Raw genomic sequence first — 16,542 nt, 5'->3', positions numbered from 1 at the left:
TTGAAATGCCAAAACAACTGACACAGCGACAGCGGCCAAGGACCCCAAATATACTTAATACTCAGCCCATGACATCCACATCCACAGCCACGAAAATGCTGCAAAGCTGGGGGGTTTTCCTCAAGAGCAACTCACCTGAAAATACAAAAAGGAGGGAGAATGTTTAATATTAGTACAGGGTTATGGTATATAATTTAATAATAATAGCATACTAATCTTAATATATTACAAAAGTGTAAGCTTATGATGAGGATTTATTAAATAATTTAAATGTAGAATTCTAAAGCCTTACTTTTAATTCTAGTTAAAAAAAACAGCAAAGAACAATACCATTAAGATAGCATCTTATCTTATTATATCAACTTGTTTATTATATTAATAATAAAACCAGCATAGTATACAATAAAGTCACAAGGGTAACTTGCTAACATCAATTGTAATATCTGACTAAGTGGGTAGTCTCTAAACAATTTAAGGCCAAGGTTTAGAAAATAATGCATAATGTTTAATAGTCATTCTTTGTTACAAATCCCATTTGGTTGTGCAGCAGGGAAAGAGTGGCGAACTTTTACTCGGACCACAGGGCTGGAAAGGTTTTGGCACCTGGATAACCTGGAGGGCCCAAGGCTCAGGTGTGTGTCATTAAGATTCTCCCACGCATTCAGTGTCAGGTCTGAAGTGGCCGCCTGGCCAAGATCTCAAGCCCCCAGTTGGCCCCTAAAAGCAGAACAACAACACAAAAAACAAGAGCAGCAAAACAAAGGCAATTGGACCTGGTCTGGTTCAGTTCAGTTCAGTTCGTTTTGGTTTTGGTTTTGGTTTGGTTTTGGTTTGCTTGGGTTTACTTCACCTTAGAGTTCTGCTTTAAGACCGGTTCTGCGGTTCTTGCGGCTCTTGTCGCTGCCGCTCTGCTGTTTGTTTGTTTGTTGCAATAAAATGAAACGTAAATGAAATCTATTGTATTCCATATGAATAATGAGACAATTTTAATAATTTATAGACAACTTTCGGTTAACCGCAATAAGCCAAAGCCAAGCTGCGAGACTCTAGGTGAGACAATGGCTGAGGATTCCGATTCCGATTCCGCATCCCCACCGCAGAAGTTCGATGATCCTACAACTCGGATATGGATATACATATATATATAATCGTGTGTATATATATAGGGTTTCTCAATCTGCTTTCGCTCTATGCAGTCCATCGTTAGCCGTGATAACAAATCGCGATTGGCATCGCTTCCGATCGATCGCACAGACAAAGGTGAGAAAACTTTGGCCCTGAGTCTGGTTTCTGTAGTCAGTAGTCACTAGTCTGTAGCCGGTAGTCAGCAGTCTGTAGTCTGTAGTCTGTAGTCTGGGGTCTGTAGTCTTGGGTCTGGAATATGGATATGGAGTCTGGAGTCTGGAGAGTGTGGACCATTCATTCATTCATCCAGCCATCCAGCCATTCATTCATTGACCGCAAGACCCGCAGGCCGGTCCATATAGCCCATCGTTTGTAATTGTATCTGTCGCAGCAATAAGTCAAAGTTGTCCCAACTTGGTGGCTCCTCCAGAGGAGATGATGCCAACGTGAAATGTGTGGCCCGTGGTCCAGGGTCTCAGTTACATTTCGGTTACACGATCCCCGCCTCGATTTGCCTTCTGGTATTGTTTTATGGCTTGGCTATTAGCCGAGGAAGAGCTAATCTCCGCCAGCCACAGGTCGAATGGTCAGGAGTTTCGGTTCCGTCTAGTGGCAATTAAATGGCTTCAGGGCACGGGCGATGCCACGGGCACAGGTGAGACGAAGGGGAAGAGGTGGCCCTTTATTTATAGGATGCATTGCGGTTAATATCTGGTATTCGTAGCAAATAATGCATCCTTGGTAGAGTTGCTGTAATTGATTTATAATTATGATAATGGATAAATGATTACAAATCCCATCGCAAGTGGAAAATCAAAGCTTCCTTCATTAATGTATATTTTTTAACCATTTATTGGCACCTTAAAAAATATGCGATTTAAAAGGAGTTAAACAGTTCTCTGTTTTTTGTTTATCTAGTATAAAATATAAATCAAAATATTAATATATCGCTTTAATTGTTGTAATTTGGAGAACTTCATTACGATTCTGGATAAGAAATGTTCATCAGTCTGTTTTAAGTAATCCAAAATTAGTTTTATAAAGTGCAAAAATAATATGTTACCTAAAAATAGAAATAAATTCCTGACCACATTCCATGCTTTGGCCAAAACACTCAAGACATGGTTTTTCGTTTACCAAAATTGCGAAATGGGCGGAGTCTTAAACCGGACCCACATACGCACTCATATATACAAGTCCCCATATATGTGTGTGTACACACATCCCCACTGACCGCACACGCCCATTCGTCCAGTTCCAGTTCCATTTCCACTTCCATCCGAAACTGCAGCTCCATCGCCAGGAGTCCCTGGATTTTTGTGTCCCAACCCCCGGGGGCGTTCTTCGCATCCCTTGTGGACAACACTCAAAGCCAGCCAAAATCAATAGCGCCCCAATGTCGGGTTATGTTTGCGCCAAGGGGGTTTGCGGTGGGGTGTTTTGGGGGCTCGTTCGGTGGGTTTGGTCCTTCGAAAGATGGAGCAGCGCAGGTCCTTTCGTTCGGACTCGAACTCCAAGTGGAAGTTGAAGTCGAACTCGGACAGCCGGATGCGACACTTAAACGATGTGCAATGCCGATGAAGATGAGGCAAAGTGGGTGGTGCTTCAAGGGTGGTTCACCGCCTCTCCTACTGCTCCTTCTGCTTCTGGTGAAACCGAGAACCCCGCCAGGGACAGACGCCGACCAAATGTGGCCGATGACGTTGATAGTACACGTTCCAGATACACACATAGCTAGCCATCTCCCCCTTCCACCAAAGATACGGATACATATGTGCAGCAGGCGAATCCTTCGAATCCTTCCTCCCCAAGGCAACAATAAAAACTTGAATTTTGTTGATTTTATTTGCCGGCTAGGAGTTTTTGGTATCCAGCTACGTAGGACACAGCTCCTCATCCCTCGAAGGATGCCGCCTGGCAACGGTTCTCCGGGAATCGCCCAACTTGAACTTTATGCGCTGCGGCTGAGTGATTCGTGTTGGAGTCGAGTCGAGTCTCCTCTTCGCTCCCGAGTCCCGTCTCCCCAAACTTGTATCCACACGAAAGTGGACCTTGGACGTTGTCTGTCTGGCGGAGAGAAATCGACTACGGACTCCAGGACTCCGTTTCCATTCCCATTCCCATTCCGGGAACCATCGCCCATCGAACGCCCAACTCCATCTGCAGATGACTAGATAGCACGCGTCGTTTTTGCCACTTATTGGACAGTCTCCAGTATCCTGGATTCAGGATCCGAGACTCAGACCCAGACCCAGACCCAGACTCAGGACCAGACTCCTCCCTTTTGTCCACCCCCTCCCCCACGAGGATGTTATGTATTTGCTGGCCATGTTCCCTCACCGGGTTTCAAACCAAAAAAGGGGGTTTATAGCCAGACTGCTGACTGCAATTTGGAGAACTTAACCGCAACTGGCAGCTGAAAGGGGGGTTAAAAGGGGGAAAGGGTGGGATCGGGAGGAACAGGACACCGCAGGGCAGGACACAAATTGCGAACAAATGAAAGTAGCGAAAATGTTCGACTAGAGCGGCGAATTCGCTGCACAGCAAAGAATTTCAGCTTAATAACTTTAAGTTTTGTGAATGAAAGAGAGCTTAAGTGTTATTTCTAACATAACTTAAAAAGTTTTTTATTTAAATAACTATTTTCAGTAAAAAAAATGAGGCAAAAATAAAAACAATTACCCATATTTAACTAGGCTTTGATTTTTAGACAATTGAAAGTTTATGGAAAATTCTATACTCTAGTTAACCACTGTTTTATGTGGAAATTTTAAAAAATTGTATGATAACATAACAATATACTTTTCTTGCAGTGCCTTTTTGGCTGTACATGTGTACTTCTGCTCTGGGTCTTAGTCCTGCTCCTGTTTCTGTTGCAGTTTCTGTTTCAGCTGCCTTCAACTCCCGCCTTCACCTCCTATTTTCAATCTTCCGCCATCATCGAGCTTCGTTTTTTCGGCAGTTTAACTGGAGGTCAAGAGAGCACTGAAAGCCATGAATCCCACCAATCTGCTGACGCATCCTTATGGTTTTCTGGGATGGAATACTCTGCTATAGGTCCTGGTCTATCTTGTTATATATTTTTCTTATTTACTTTCAAAATACTCAACCGGACCTTATTTTTGCACTTAAAAAAACCAGCCTAGAAAGCGCCATTTGGTTATACAACATATTTTGTAACATAACATCGAATAACTTATTTATATATAATTTATAATAATTGAAAAGTTTTTGAGAATCGTCGGGTTTATAACCCATGGACCAAATATGAAATTCAAGACCTTTAAGTTTCAGTTGGGACATTAGCTATTTGCCTCCATGGCCCACACCTAACCCCCCGCCGGTCTTGCCTTTTAAGCCAGTCACAGCTGCCATATTCAAATATGCGGTTTGGCACTCTTCAATTTACAACAAATCGTTCAAAACAACAGCAACAACACCATAAATCACACACAAGGCACACATACTGGCATGTGTGTGGATAAATGCATACATGTAAATACAGTGAGTTGGATCCTCCGCTTGCATTTTCTTACACACAATTGTCTCTTTTCTTTGGCCTCGCACAATGCAAAAGTGGGTGGTGCTTTTTGCTTTGGTAGGTGAGTTTGTGGGTGGGTGCTTTTGGCCTTTTGTGAATTGGTGTCCAAGCGTTTTATGTTTCAATTATGCGCAACTTGCGACCAACAATGGTGCTGCCTTTGCCGCTTTTCCCTTCAAATGAGGCTGTAAAAGGACCAAGAGACCGAAAGGATTCACCACCACCACCTCCTTTTCGCCTTCTTTTCCCTTTGGCTTTCCCTTGGCTTTCCGTCTTTCTCTGCATTTGTGTCTGTAGCTGTCTGTGTGTTTGTTGATGCATAAACTCTTTCCACATATGCAGCCACATCACTCATACGCACACGCACACATACACACATGTGATTGTTCGTCCTGCTGAATGTTTCCCATGTGCAATTTTCGCAGCCTGGAGAGGCCTTTGCACTTTGTGGCCCGTGCTAACTTGGAAACTGGCCAGAACTGGCGGCTAAGTTGGCAACTGTTCGCCAGTCCAACTGGGAATTCAATTAGGAACCTCTTGACTTCCCGAGGTCAGCTCAACCCATCCATTTTTGCTCTGGATCGTCCTTTTTTATACAGTCAATGAAAGGACCTTAATCTTTGATAAATTTACCAAAGATATCAAACAACAGAGTTTTATTATTATATAGTTGACATTCTTGCAATCAAAACAAACTGACTTATCGATTTGCACTTAACAATGTAACAAAATAGCAAATTTTTTCAATTCTTAAAATGTATAAAAATTTCACACAAACAAATTACAAATTTGTTTTTATTTTAAAGCTTACCTCTAAGAAAGTTTTAAAAAAATGTCTATCCTTTGTAAAACAAATGATTGTTGTTCGTCAAAATTAGGCATTAAAAAAAAAGATCAATGAGTTCTTAAGCGATCTCTAGACCCAAACCATTTTCTTTCCCGTTCCGCTCCTGACCAGTCTACCCCTTATTTCTTCAGCCAATGGAGTTAAGAGACTTCAAGCTGTGAGTGGAACTTAAAGATGTAATTTTCTGAATATTGTTGAATTATGAATTTCTTATGGGCATTTCAAAATGGCGTCTCGAGAGCTGTGAGTGTGTGTGGGGCAGAGCAAGCTGCGCAGTCGCAATAGCCAAATCGCGAAATCTCGATCGGAAATCGCAGACGATGACGATGCTGTGGCCAAGCCCAGAGCGAGATGGAGCTATCGGACACGAGTGGGTGCGAGCGGGACAGCGGACGAGAGACCGCTGGGCTTGGCCCGAGTTTTATATATTTTTTTCTTTTTTTTTCATTTTACGTTGGCTTTATCAAGGTCTGGCCAATCAAAAAGTCCAACGACACAGACGCACACGCCAAATGGAGAAAGAGTGGGCAGATCTCCAGAAAGAGAGGGCCATATGGCGAGGGAAAAAGACGGGGAGTGAGGGAGGAAGAGCGAGAGGGGGACAGCGGCGATCGACAAACAGACAGGTGTGAAGCAGTTTTAGCTTTTGCAGCCGAGACAATAACAAATATCGTAATACAGTTGCAGATAAGGCAGTATTAGGGTACAACAACATAAAGGGGTAGGGGTACAACAAAACCTGTTGTTATTGTTGTTGTTCCCCCCCACCACTCCACATTCTCTCTCACGCTCGCACACCCGATCGCCAACGAAGACGACACCGAATAAAAGCACGAAGGCGAATCGGGCCCCAACCGGTACGGGCCGAAACGGTCCAGGGCAGGGCCAAATTCAGCGACAGCAACAGCAACAGCAAAAGCCAAAGCTAAAGCCCCAAAGCCACCGGAGTAAATAAGTTATCAGGCGGAATTGTAACTGGAAACTGAATGAATAAATAAAAAAAGGGGAGGCGTCAACAAAAGCAAAAGCAAAAGCAAAATACGGATAATAAAGATCAGAGCGCGTCTTTGGAAATTGAGGAGAGAATCTACAGAGAGCGAATAAGATCATTTTTGAATCCAGCTTAAGGCAGATTTTTTCCTCAAAATCAAAGATCTTCATTTATCTTGTGATTCTCAATAAAATATTATTGTTAAGTAAAATAGACATTTTGTTGATATATATTCTTATCATATATTACATTTCATAATTTTGAAATCGATTTTATTATTTTTCATTCAATGTATCAAAAAAAACAATATTAAATAAACTGTTTTATAATAAGATAACAAAAATTTATAATATATCAGATCATTAGTAATAAACCTAAATCTCTTTATAGAATAATTTTCTAACAGCAAACTTGTTTATTGTAATGTTTTGATATTTATTGTTGTTGAAATGTGTTAAACGTTGTTTTCTGTGCAGAGACTGTAGACTGGAGACTTCAGAGAGCCACTTACGCACACCAATGGAGAGTGGGCTGAGAAAAGGTGGGGAAGAGGTGGGGAAAAGTTGGGAAGGAGGAGGAGAAAAGGTGGAGAAGAGGTGGGGAAGCGCAGCGAATGGCGAGCGAGCAAATCGAGAATCGAGAAACGAGGCAATTGAAACGCAGCGAAACGAACGCGTGCCCATAGAAAATGAAGCCAAGACGCATTTATGTATGGGGATGGGCAAAAAATCAGATATTTACTTTTAGCTATACAGCAATACATGTATAAAGAAAATGCTTTAGCTGGAAATGCGGATTGGAAAGAATTAAAACTTAAGAGATCTCAAGACACAGATTGCACTCACTAAACTCACGATGCGGTAAAGCTTATAAATAATAAATTATGCAACTCGATAACTAAGTAACAAAAAAAAATGTAATGAACTATTTTCTCATTAAATTGTATTAGTAAAACAACCATAAGACACTTACTGCGAACTAAAAGAACAACCGAAATATCAACCCTAATTAAATGCCTACCATTTGTACAAGCTTGTACAAATATTTCAAGATCGTGCAAATCCATAATTTAGATATATTTTTATACAAATATATTAAATGATGGCATACTTTATTTATTCGGTTCTTGATATGCATACTTCAATTATAATATTTATGAAGACTACACCCTTTAATATGCATCGAAACGAGGTAAGCAATTTGTAAGAAGAGCTCCGCATCACCCACTTCCTCCCACAGGAAAAAGTCGATAGTCCCTCCACAACTCCTCCTTCACCATTTCTCCCCTGCTGCTCCCCCTATTTTTTGCCGGGTGACGGATATCATACAGCATCATCCAACGCATCGCAGCCATCCCAGCTGCATGTCCCCTTCGATGACTCTGGATGCAGCTCCACTTTAAGGTGTGCAATGCAATGTGACAATGGCATCTTAATGATAATAATTATGCTGATAAGATGCGTGGGGCTCAGGGAGAGAAAGATGATGGGGGTATCGGGATCGGAGAATGGGGCATCCATCCAAGCGCTGATATAAATCGCTGGCAAACGGAAATGGGGAGTGCCGTGGACCCAAAGAACCATCGCATGCATTTGAGGTGGGGTCCCCCTGAAACCTCTGAAAACTTCCCTCTTCGAAAGCTCCCCTCAAAATCCAAAATCCCTCCAGAGACCTCAATCTTTACGTTCAGAGGTCTTTGATTGATTTATTTATTTGTGCTGGGGCAACGCACATACGGTTTTTGGATTTGGATTCACATCTTGGTTTCGTTTTAAATCGGTAATCATTGAATTAAATTATGCCGGGCGACGAGGGATGGGAGATGGGGGACAAAGATCCATCCATCCATCTGAAGGTATATTCGTCCAAGCCTTTTGGCCGCACCCACACCCACAACCTGGAGTACGACAGCAATCATCGAGGAGGAGTTGGTCACATGCCAAAATCATCCAGAAACAACAGCAACCCAGCCACCATCTCCATCTCCATCTCCAGCTCATTGGCTGTGAAGTTTTTATTGAATTCGCTGCCAAAACACCCACATGGCCCACGGTGAAGAATCCGAAATCCCGAGATCCGAAATCCAAATCCGAAAATTGTTAACAATATACGAGGCTACAGTGCGTTATGAAATTATTAAATGTACTAGAAAAAAATCAATTGCTCTTATTTACCACACTATAAAATAATTTAATTTTAGCAGTCTAAATAGAAAATAAGGTGGATTATTAAAATTATTAAGGAGTCTATAATAGTCTATAAACTCGTTAAAAAAATTTGAGCTCAAAGTGGTTATTGTTAAAAATGTTTTTTTTCTTTACCAACAAATTAAACAATTTTTTTAAAGGATAAAATGGCACGACAAATTACTCTTTTAATAATTTCTAATTAATAATTTGTGACTTGTGGACCTGACAAGGTCCACATTTGCGGGACGCACTGTACTCAGACTTTTAGCTGGGTGTGTGCACCGACTGGGTTCGACTTTGACTTCTCGGGGGATCGGATCGGATCGGAGGTTTCGGAGGTCCGGCAAACGAACGGATTGCGTGGGCTTTGCATTTCCAATCGGCTCTTTGGTCGCCGAAGCTATTTATAAACGCAATGAATGAGCAAACGGATCAATGAATGAGCGAGTGCGCTGAGCCAGCGAAATAATAATTGCTTGGCTCAATTAAAAACAAAGAGAAGAAAGACCCATGAAGACCCCATGCCGAACCTAGCTTGAACGACCACGAAAGACAAAAGCCCGTCAACAGCTTTGGAGGCTTCTTCTCGCTTCCTTCCTCTTGTGGTCTTTGGGTTTCTTTAAGTTTCCTCAGATGTCTTCGGATTTCTTCAGGTTTCTTCAGATTTCTTGGGGTCTCTTCAGGTTTCTTTAGATTTCTTTGCGTTTTCTTGACACTGCGTAGGCGCTGCCAAGCCCATGGATCTTAATGAATGACTGCCACGGCCCGAAACTAATCACACTGCAGCTTCTCTTCGAAAGACCCCGCCCATCTTTTGCGCAGCTGAGTTATTTGATCTTGGCCTAATTTATGCAAAATAATTATTATTTCTTCCCAGCCGTAAATTTGTAATAGTCTTGTCGATTTTTTCCCAGTTTTATTTATTTATTTTTTTTTGCTAAACGGGGATCTTCCGCATTTCCGGTTCGCTTTTGGCACGTGCTTTAAGGGGATGAGAGCCCAGCACATCTGCTGAAAAATAGTAAACAAAAACAGGAAAAAAAGACTTAGGAAAACCCATTGAAATTTTCGTTCGCGCCTAGGCAAATTTGTAGCGCGTGCGCAGGCCAAAAAGGGGGCGGCGGGGGCGTGGCAGGATACTCCACCCATCATCACTCACCACAGTCAGATGTTCGCCTTCGAACATTTTGCGGTTTGTTTTGCTCGCCGGCTACGCGCTTAAAAACAGAAAAAGTAGCAAAAAAATATATAAAAGAAAAGCGAGAAAAAGAAATTGTGTTTGCAGAGACACAAAAGGGGGGAAATTGGGGGTGGCGATGGTGCTCTAACTATGACAAAGGTGCCAAGTTCTGATGCACCCCACCCAACCAGCCCCCGTTCGCCGTTGAAAGTGAAAAGTTTGCCAAAGTGCGGGGCGGGACATCATAAAGTAAAAAAAAAATGAAAAAAGAAAAGCCGGCACACCAAAAATTGAGAAAAACCTTAAGAAAATGCGCGTCAAAACAAACGCAGGCAAAAGAGTAAAAGATTCATTAACTTGTTAGCTTCTGTTTCAGGTCATTTGCTGGGATTCCCCGTCGTTGGGGTTTTTCTTCTTATTTATTCTTGACAGAGGTTAAGTATACGCCAAGTTGGCTGTCCAAATAAAATAATAACAAGTGTGCTAACGAGAGTTATTGCTTGCTATTTGCTCTTGAATATCTTTATAACATTATTACTTCCTCTAATTTTTTAAAATTGAGTTAGAAACAGCCCGATTTAATTTTACTCCATCTAAAAGCATTTTCTTACTTTTTTTTCTGTTTATAAAGTAAATGAGTATTACAAAAAAAATATATCCTTATAGTTTAACAGTTGAGTATTTAAATATATCATAAATTAGTAAATATTTCAAATTCGGTGGTCAGTAAATAAAAAATAATTATTTCATGGCTTTCAACTGCTTATTCGGGCTTATTCATTGTGTTTCCCCTGGTCATAAAATAAAAACCCAAATCAGAAAAGCGAAGCTGGTTAATAAAAGTCAGCGAATAATACCCAAAGCGTTCACACTTATTCGCTTCATGCGCGCTTTTTGTGCCAGTGAAAAACTTTAAAAATTAAAAAAGTCGGCAAACAAAACCGAACAAAGGCCGAAAAGCGAGTGGAAAACAAAGGCGGGTGCAAAACAATTCAGAAAAATATGAAAGCTAAAGGGGAGAACGGGTGGCACTCCCAGGACTCTGACGACTCCCAGGACATGCAGGGCTGGCCAAAACGGATGCACCTAGCGAGACAGTTTGGACCTCTGTTTTTAGTTTTAGTCTCCGTCTGATTCTCAGACTCGCCGCAGCGGAAGTAACTCGCTGAGCGCTGTTGTGGCTGATTATGCTGCCAGTGGCAGTGCCAGTGGGAAAAAAGGGCTCGAAAAGGGGGTTAAAGGGGGGCTGCAGGGGGTCAACAGGGGGCTTCATGGGTGGAACGGGGGACCGGTGTCTGGACCATGTGAGCGGCGCTGGCGTCTCTCCCGCTGAGCAGCCCAGAACGGGCCAGTTTCAATTTATATCCGCCATGTCCTTGCCCCCCGCGAGCATTCAAATGCAGCAGTTCCCCTTCCTACACCGAAAGAAAAATTAACAGACCCTTGAAGTATTTTAGAAATCTAAAAGCTCTTAAGGGCAATGGAATAATATTTTTTTTACTATGTTTACAGCTGAAAAGGTAATATAGTTATATCGATCTATGATAAAACCATACGTTTTAATTACTAGCCCTTATAAGGTGATTATATACCACATTTTGAATTGAGGAAATTATTTCTTGGACTATTTATAAGAAAATCAGTACTGCTAAAACGTTTAGAATTGTTATCAGTTAAAAATTTGTATATTCATATGTAGTAGCAATCAGCTCTTTTTACAATAACTGAGCTAAGAACTTAATAACTACTTTAAACAATTGGAATGCTAGTTAATGATTATATTTAATTGGTTTTGAAACTTTTAAGTTAACTAGTCAAATCTCAAAACTAGTGAATGTTTTTGGGCAATTGTTTTTAGCATAAAATGACTCGCCAATTTTTCGCCTATGCAGGCGTATTTTTGAGCCGTTTAATTATACATAAATACGAGAGTTGGCATTCAGCCCAGAGATTCCGATTCCCCTGCGTCCTTTTGGGACCCACCATCCGACAGCCAACATCCAACATCCAAAACTGTGGCCGCAGCTGGACAAAAGTTTGACGTCCACATGACGACACGTTGACACTGCGGGTGCAGGACTCTCGGGGAGTGGGCGTTTCGGGGGGCGGAGTGGCAGAGGGGCTGGGGCAGGGGCACCGCTGTTATTTGTTATAACAATTGCAAAAGCTGAAAACGCGAGGAGGACGTTGCCATGGCGAGCAGGAGCAGGATAACAAAAAAGGCGGCAGCGGTCGCCTGGTCGGTCGGTCGCTCATTTAATGGACACTGTTTGGTCGATAATCAAATTAAAAGAAAACCAAGGTACAAAAAAGGCAAAAGCTAAAAAAGCTGCAAAAAAAAGGAGCCAAGGAAAACAAGAGCAGGCGCTAGGACGACCGTGAGATGTCCAACCAACGTCGGGCAAAAACAAACCCCCCGGTCAGTCAGTCAGTCAGGTGGGTCAATGAAGGGTTAAGGGGCCAACAGCGGGCTAAGTGTGGGCACGTGCAGGTGCAATCGGTGGACCCAGAAGCGTGCCGCTCGATTAACGCTGACCATATAGAATCGAACCCTATACCGAATCCCCGTCAGGATGTTTGTTCACTCAAGCTCAACGGCATGCAGGATATGCAGGAATTAACTGGCCGGCAGCTGAAATTTTTTTGTTTAATCGAATATTTTAATTGCTTACAAATTCATTGATTAGTTGGCTGTTTTTTAGCTGGCTTAAAGTTTTATATAAATGTATATATTTTAATTTAGAAAAATAAATAATTAAAAAAATTATATACAAATGTCGCTATTTATTATTTAGATGATTTTTTTTATAAATATTATTTCTTCATAACGAATATAAATTGAAGTATCGAAAGTTAAAAGCTGTAAATTAGAATATATTGCATTGGCTAAAGGCCGATTCCAATTAAACCGTTAAGTTCGCAAGATCCCCCGCCCTCAAAAAGCGATATGTTTCTTCCTGAAAATGGGGGTGAATGCTTTCCCACCCCCTCGATTTTCACTTCTCCCATCCACTTTAGGCACTCTCAATAACTTGTCGTACATGAACATTGCGACTTGTTCTCGGAAATTACTCATCAGGCCCATTGTCCCCCCGCGGCCACCCCTTTTAACCCATGTTCCCGATAAGAAGAGCACCCATGGGCGGCATGACGAAATGCTGTAAGACTCATATTGTTTTTGTTGCTGTCGGAGATCAAAAAGATTCCCACTACAAGAAAAATGTCAACAAGCGAAAAAGACGAATACAAAAAAAAAGAATTGTGAGGGTTGGGGGAAAAAAAAAAGAATCGAAATTGAAATTGTAGCAATTAATTATGATAGAATGGATATGGTGGCAGGGTGGGGGGAAATGAAAGAGGCTAACAACAGCAATTTTGGGGACAGCAGATATCGATAAGGATGGGTACCAGTGCTCCAGGTCCGATGCTCTCCATCTGAAAACACGTCCAAGCTCCGATCGTCAGCAATTAGGCCTCCTCTTATCACAACCACTATATTACCTGGAAAAAAAGACGACCGAGGGACAGGTGCAGCCACCCCGCTTTGTTGATTTTGATTTGTAAGACAAATAGACCGAAAACGAAAAAGAAAAAAAAAACCAGAACAGCAAACAACTTTGCGAGCAATTAAAATTGTTTGACGACATGGGGATGGGATCGAGAAGGGCTCCAAATAGCGGGTAAATTACTTGGGAGTGGGCAACTGGCCGAGTCAAGTGCGTCACTGTCCACTCGCTCTGTATCGCTATCTAGATAAGATTGATAACACTGCTTGCTCACTCGGCAAATGGAAAATCTGTGCAAAAAAAGCAGCTCCAACCGGGCCCCAAAAAACGAGCGAAAATAATTATGGCTTTATGGCGGGGGACAATCCATATATTATGACAACGATATGGCCAAGGCATACGAATGTGGCCCGCTATCCAAGCTTTATGACTTTACGGCCCTGATTTCCCTTTGAACTAAGCCGTTTTCCGACTCGTCTCTCGTCCCAAAAATCGCCAACTCGGTAAGGAAATTCCACGGAATGTCCGAGTGGAATATAAAATAAAGCAATCTCCAGGAACAACGATTGTACAAATGTGAAACGAGTAAAAAAAAATCTGAAAAATCATTGTGAACACACCTAGGCGAGCTCTGATTTAGGCATGGCGATATCGCAGCGATAACTCGACTAGATACAAAACAAAAAAAAAAGCGAGCAGAAGGAGACCTTCCATATGGCGCAAAGGGGTGCGGGTATACGGTGAAGGTGTGACATGGTCGACTGATATGGCCTGACCATAGGCGCACGTTAACACATCCTAAATTCCACTGAAAGTATGGAGCTGGTGACCCCAATATTAATAGAACTGTTTAGTTATATAATCACTATCTATTCACAATGTTTACATTTGTATTACTTTCATAACCAAAACGGCTAACATAAGCCTATTGCTAAAAGAAATAGGTTAATGAGTGATGTTAACGATATTGGTCAGTTATGAAATTGTCCCATATGGAAAGGTGAGACTGTTTTTTTTTATAACAGGTTGCAAATATTTTGCATCTATTCATATTTATCAGTTGGCTTATTCATTTATAAGAGGACAATGATTATTTTAAAATGTGATAAAACAATTTTTAGAATAGAGTAAAAAACTTTTTAAAATATTTGACAAAAATAATAATAAGCATTCAGATGTCAATCCTTTTAAAATATTTACTAATAGTATAGTATAGTTTTATTCCACCATATGTATCTTATTGCCAGGCTTCTTAAATAATATCTTTATATGAATAATCTAATTTAAATAGGCTTTAAATTCTTATCTTACAACATATAATTTTTTTGTTAAACACTATCTAGTTCTAACACTCAGTTTAAGGCTCCTTAAAAATAATCCATTTCCCACGTTCTTAAGACCATAAAAATTTCATCAGCACCTGACAAAAACTTCCATCAGCTGTTTGCGCTACGTCGTAAAAGAACAGCCCAATTGGGATATCCCAGCTGGAAAAGTTTACCCCCATCCCAATTGCAATCTCACTTACCTTGTGCAATTCGAACCGCGGGCATTTTAATTCTCATTTTTGTTTCCAGTTTCCGAAGGTGTTTCAAAACTTCGCAGACACAGGCACACAAACCCAGCGAAGGGCAATGTCCTGCCGATCTCCCAATTCCAACTGGGGTGCCAACTTCCAATTGGCTTTCTATTGTAAAGTTCTATAATTTATTGTTTTTTTTAGCTTAGGCCTACTCTCCTTTATTTATTTATATTGCACGTTCCTCTGTTTTTTGGCTTAAAAAAAATCACACATACACTAATTGGAATCTCTAGCTTTTAAATTTTCTAATCAGACAGCTTCAGTTTGGTTTTTGGGGGCTTTTCTAGGGCTGCCATTTTCCAAAAAAAAATTATGTTTTAGTAATACACTTGTCACTTGTTTTTTGTATGACTTTTGTGATCTGTGCTTCTATTTTTCTTGTAGTATAGGAACCTTTTGCACGGGGGCTCTATTTTTTAAAGGATTTGTTGTTTGTTTGGCAGTTTTGTTGTTGTCACATACGCACGCGGCTTCATTTGTGTAGAAAGAAAACCAATTGGTTTTTTGTAGGCTGCTTGCTGTATGTATGTGTATGTAACCAATTGGATTTTGTATTTTTTGTTGATAACACACGCCGAGACACTTGAAAAAAATTGCACAAAGTGTGTATTTTTGATTTTGTTTTGTATTTCGGTTTTTATTTTTCGTTTTAATTTTTCTATATTTATTTATTTTGTTTTTGTTTTGGGAGTTAGTTATTGCCGCGACGGCTAACGGTAAATCGGTAAAAAGCGGTGTTTTTTATGTGTTTTGGCGGCGGTTAGCAGCTCCGTTTTGTGTGGTGTGTGGTGCTAACGGTAACGACGGAAGTACGCGACTACTTGCGACGTTTTAGCGGCGAGCGCGTCTTCGCTGCCGCTGCTCTCGGCGGCGTCGCTGTTGCAGCGCCGCAGCTTTTGTCCAGCTAGGCAGAAATAACAACAAGACACGGTGCGACAAAGCACAAACACACTGAAGCACCAAGCTCAGCCCACACAAGCGAACTTGAGCGAACACGAACGAACGCGAACGAGCCCGAGCGAACGCGTTGCAAGCGAGACGAAAGCTTGCGAGCGGGAGAGAGCGTCACAGACAGAGAGATAGAGAGCAAGAGAGAGCGGGAGCTTAGGCGAACATGTCCGAACGCGACGATGTCCTGCGAGCGACTGCAGATAATTCAATTTTATTTCAGGCTTTTGCACTTTAATGCCAATCTGGCAATTTGATTTTCGGTCGACGTCAACGCCGACGCAACGTCGACGCCAACGCAGCCCTTTCTTAACGGTGTTTTTTTATTTTGTTTCGGGTGGTGCGGTGGTGGGTTGCCTTGCTGTTGTTGTTGTTGTTGGGTGGCAACGGGCGTTTGTTTATTTGCCGCCGGTCATGTGTGTGTGCGTATGTGGGGGTGGACAGCGAAACACCCGCTCGCGTGCTAGAGCGGGACAACACATGCTAGTCGAATCGCAAGGGGTGGTGCCGTTTAAACTGGTCACTCTGGTCAATCGACGGATTTACATACAGATTTGTGTGCTCGCCTTGAAACAGGCTTTTGCAACCCTCTTGCCGGCAGGACACAAACAGGATAACAACAAATAACCACAA

At 41.7% G+C, this 16,542-nt stretch overlaps 1 protein-coding gene across 2 annotated transcripts in view; it reads right to left on the bottom strand.

The window, feature by feature from the left end:
* The window catches only part of LOC108047641 (B-cell lymphoma/leukemia 11A), a 47,501-nt gene extending 31,407 nt beyond the window's left edge, over positions 1–16,094 (bottom strand). For both annotated transcript variants that reach the window (XM_017127920.2, XM_017127922.2), the window contains exon 1: positions 14,908–16,094. In XM_017127920.2, coding sequence (XP_016983409.1) covers positions 14,908–14,944 — 37 coding nt within the window. In that variant the 5' untranslated portion in view covers positions 14,945–16,094. The remainder of the gene's footprint in view (positions 1–14,907) is intronic.
* Positions 16,095–16,542: the final 448 nt, after the last annotated feature.

This window comes from Drosophila rhopaloa, unplaced genomic scaffold, assembly GCF_018152115.1.
Source record: "Drosophila rhopaloa isolate 14029-0021.01 unplaced genomic scaffold, ASM1815211v1 contig_3, whole genome shotgun sequence".
Classification (NCBI taxonomy): domain Eukaryota; kingdom Metazoa; phylum Arthropoda; class Insecta; order Diptera; family Drosophilidae; genus Drosophila; species Drosophila rhopaloa.
The sequence above is the reverse complement of the archived record's forward strand: the minus strand, read 5'-3'. Positions and strand labels throughout refer to the sequence as shown.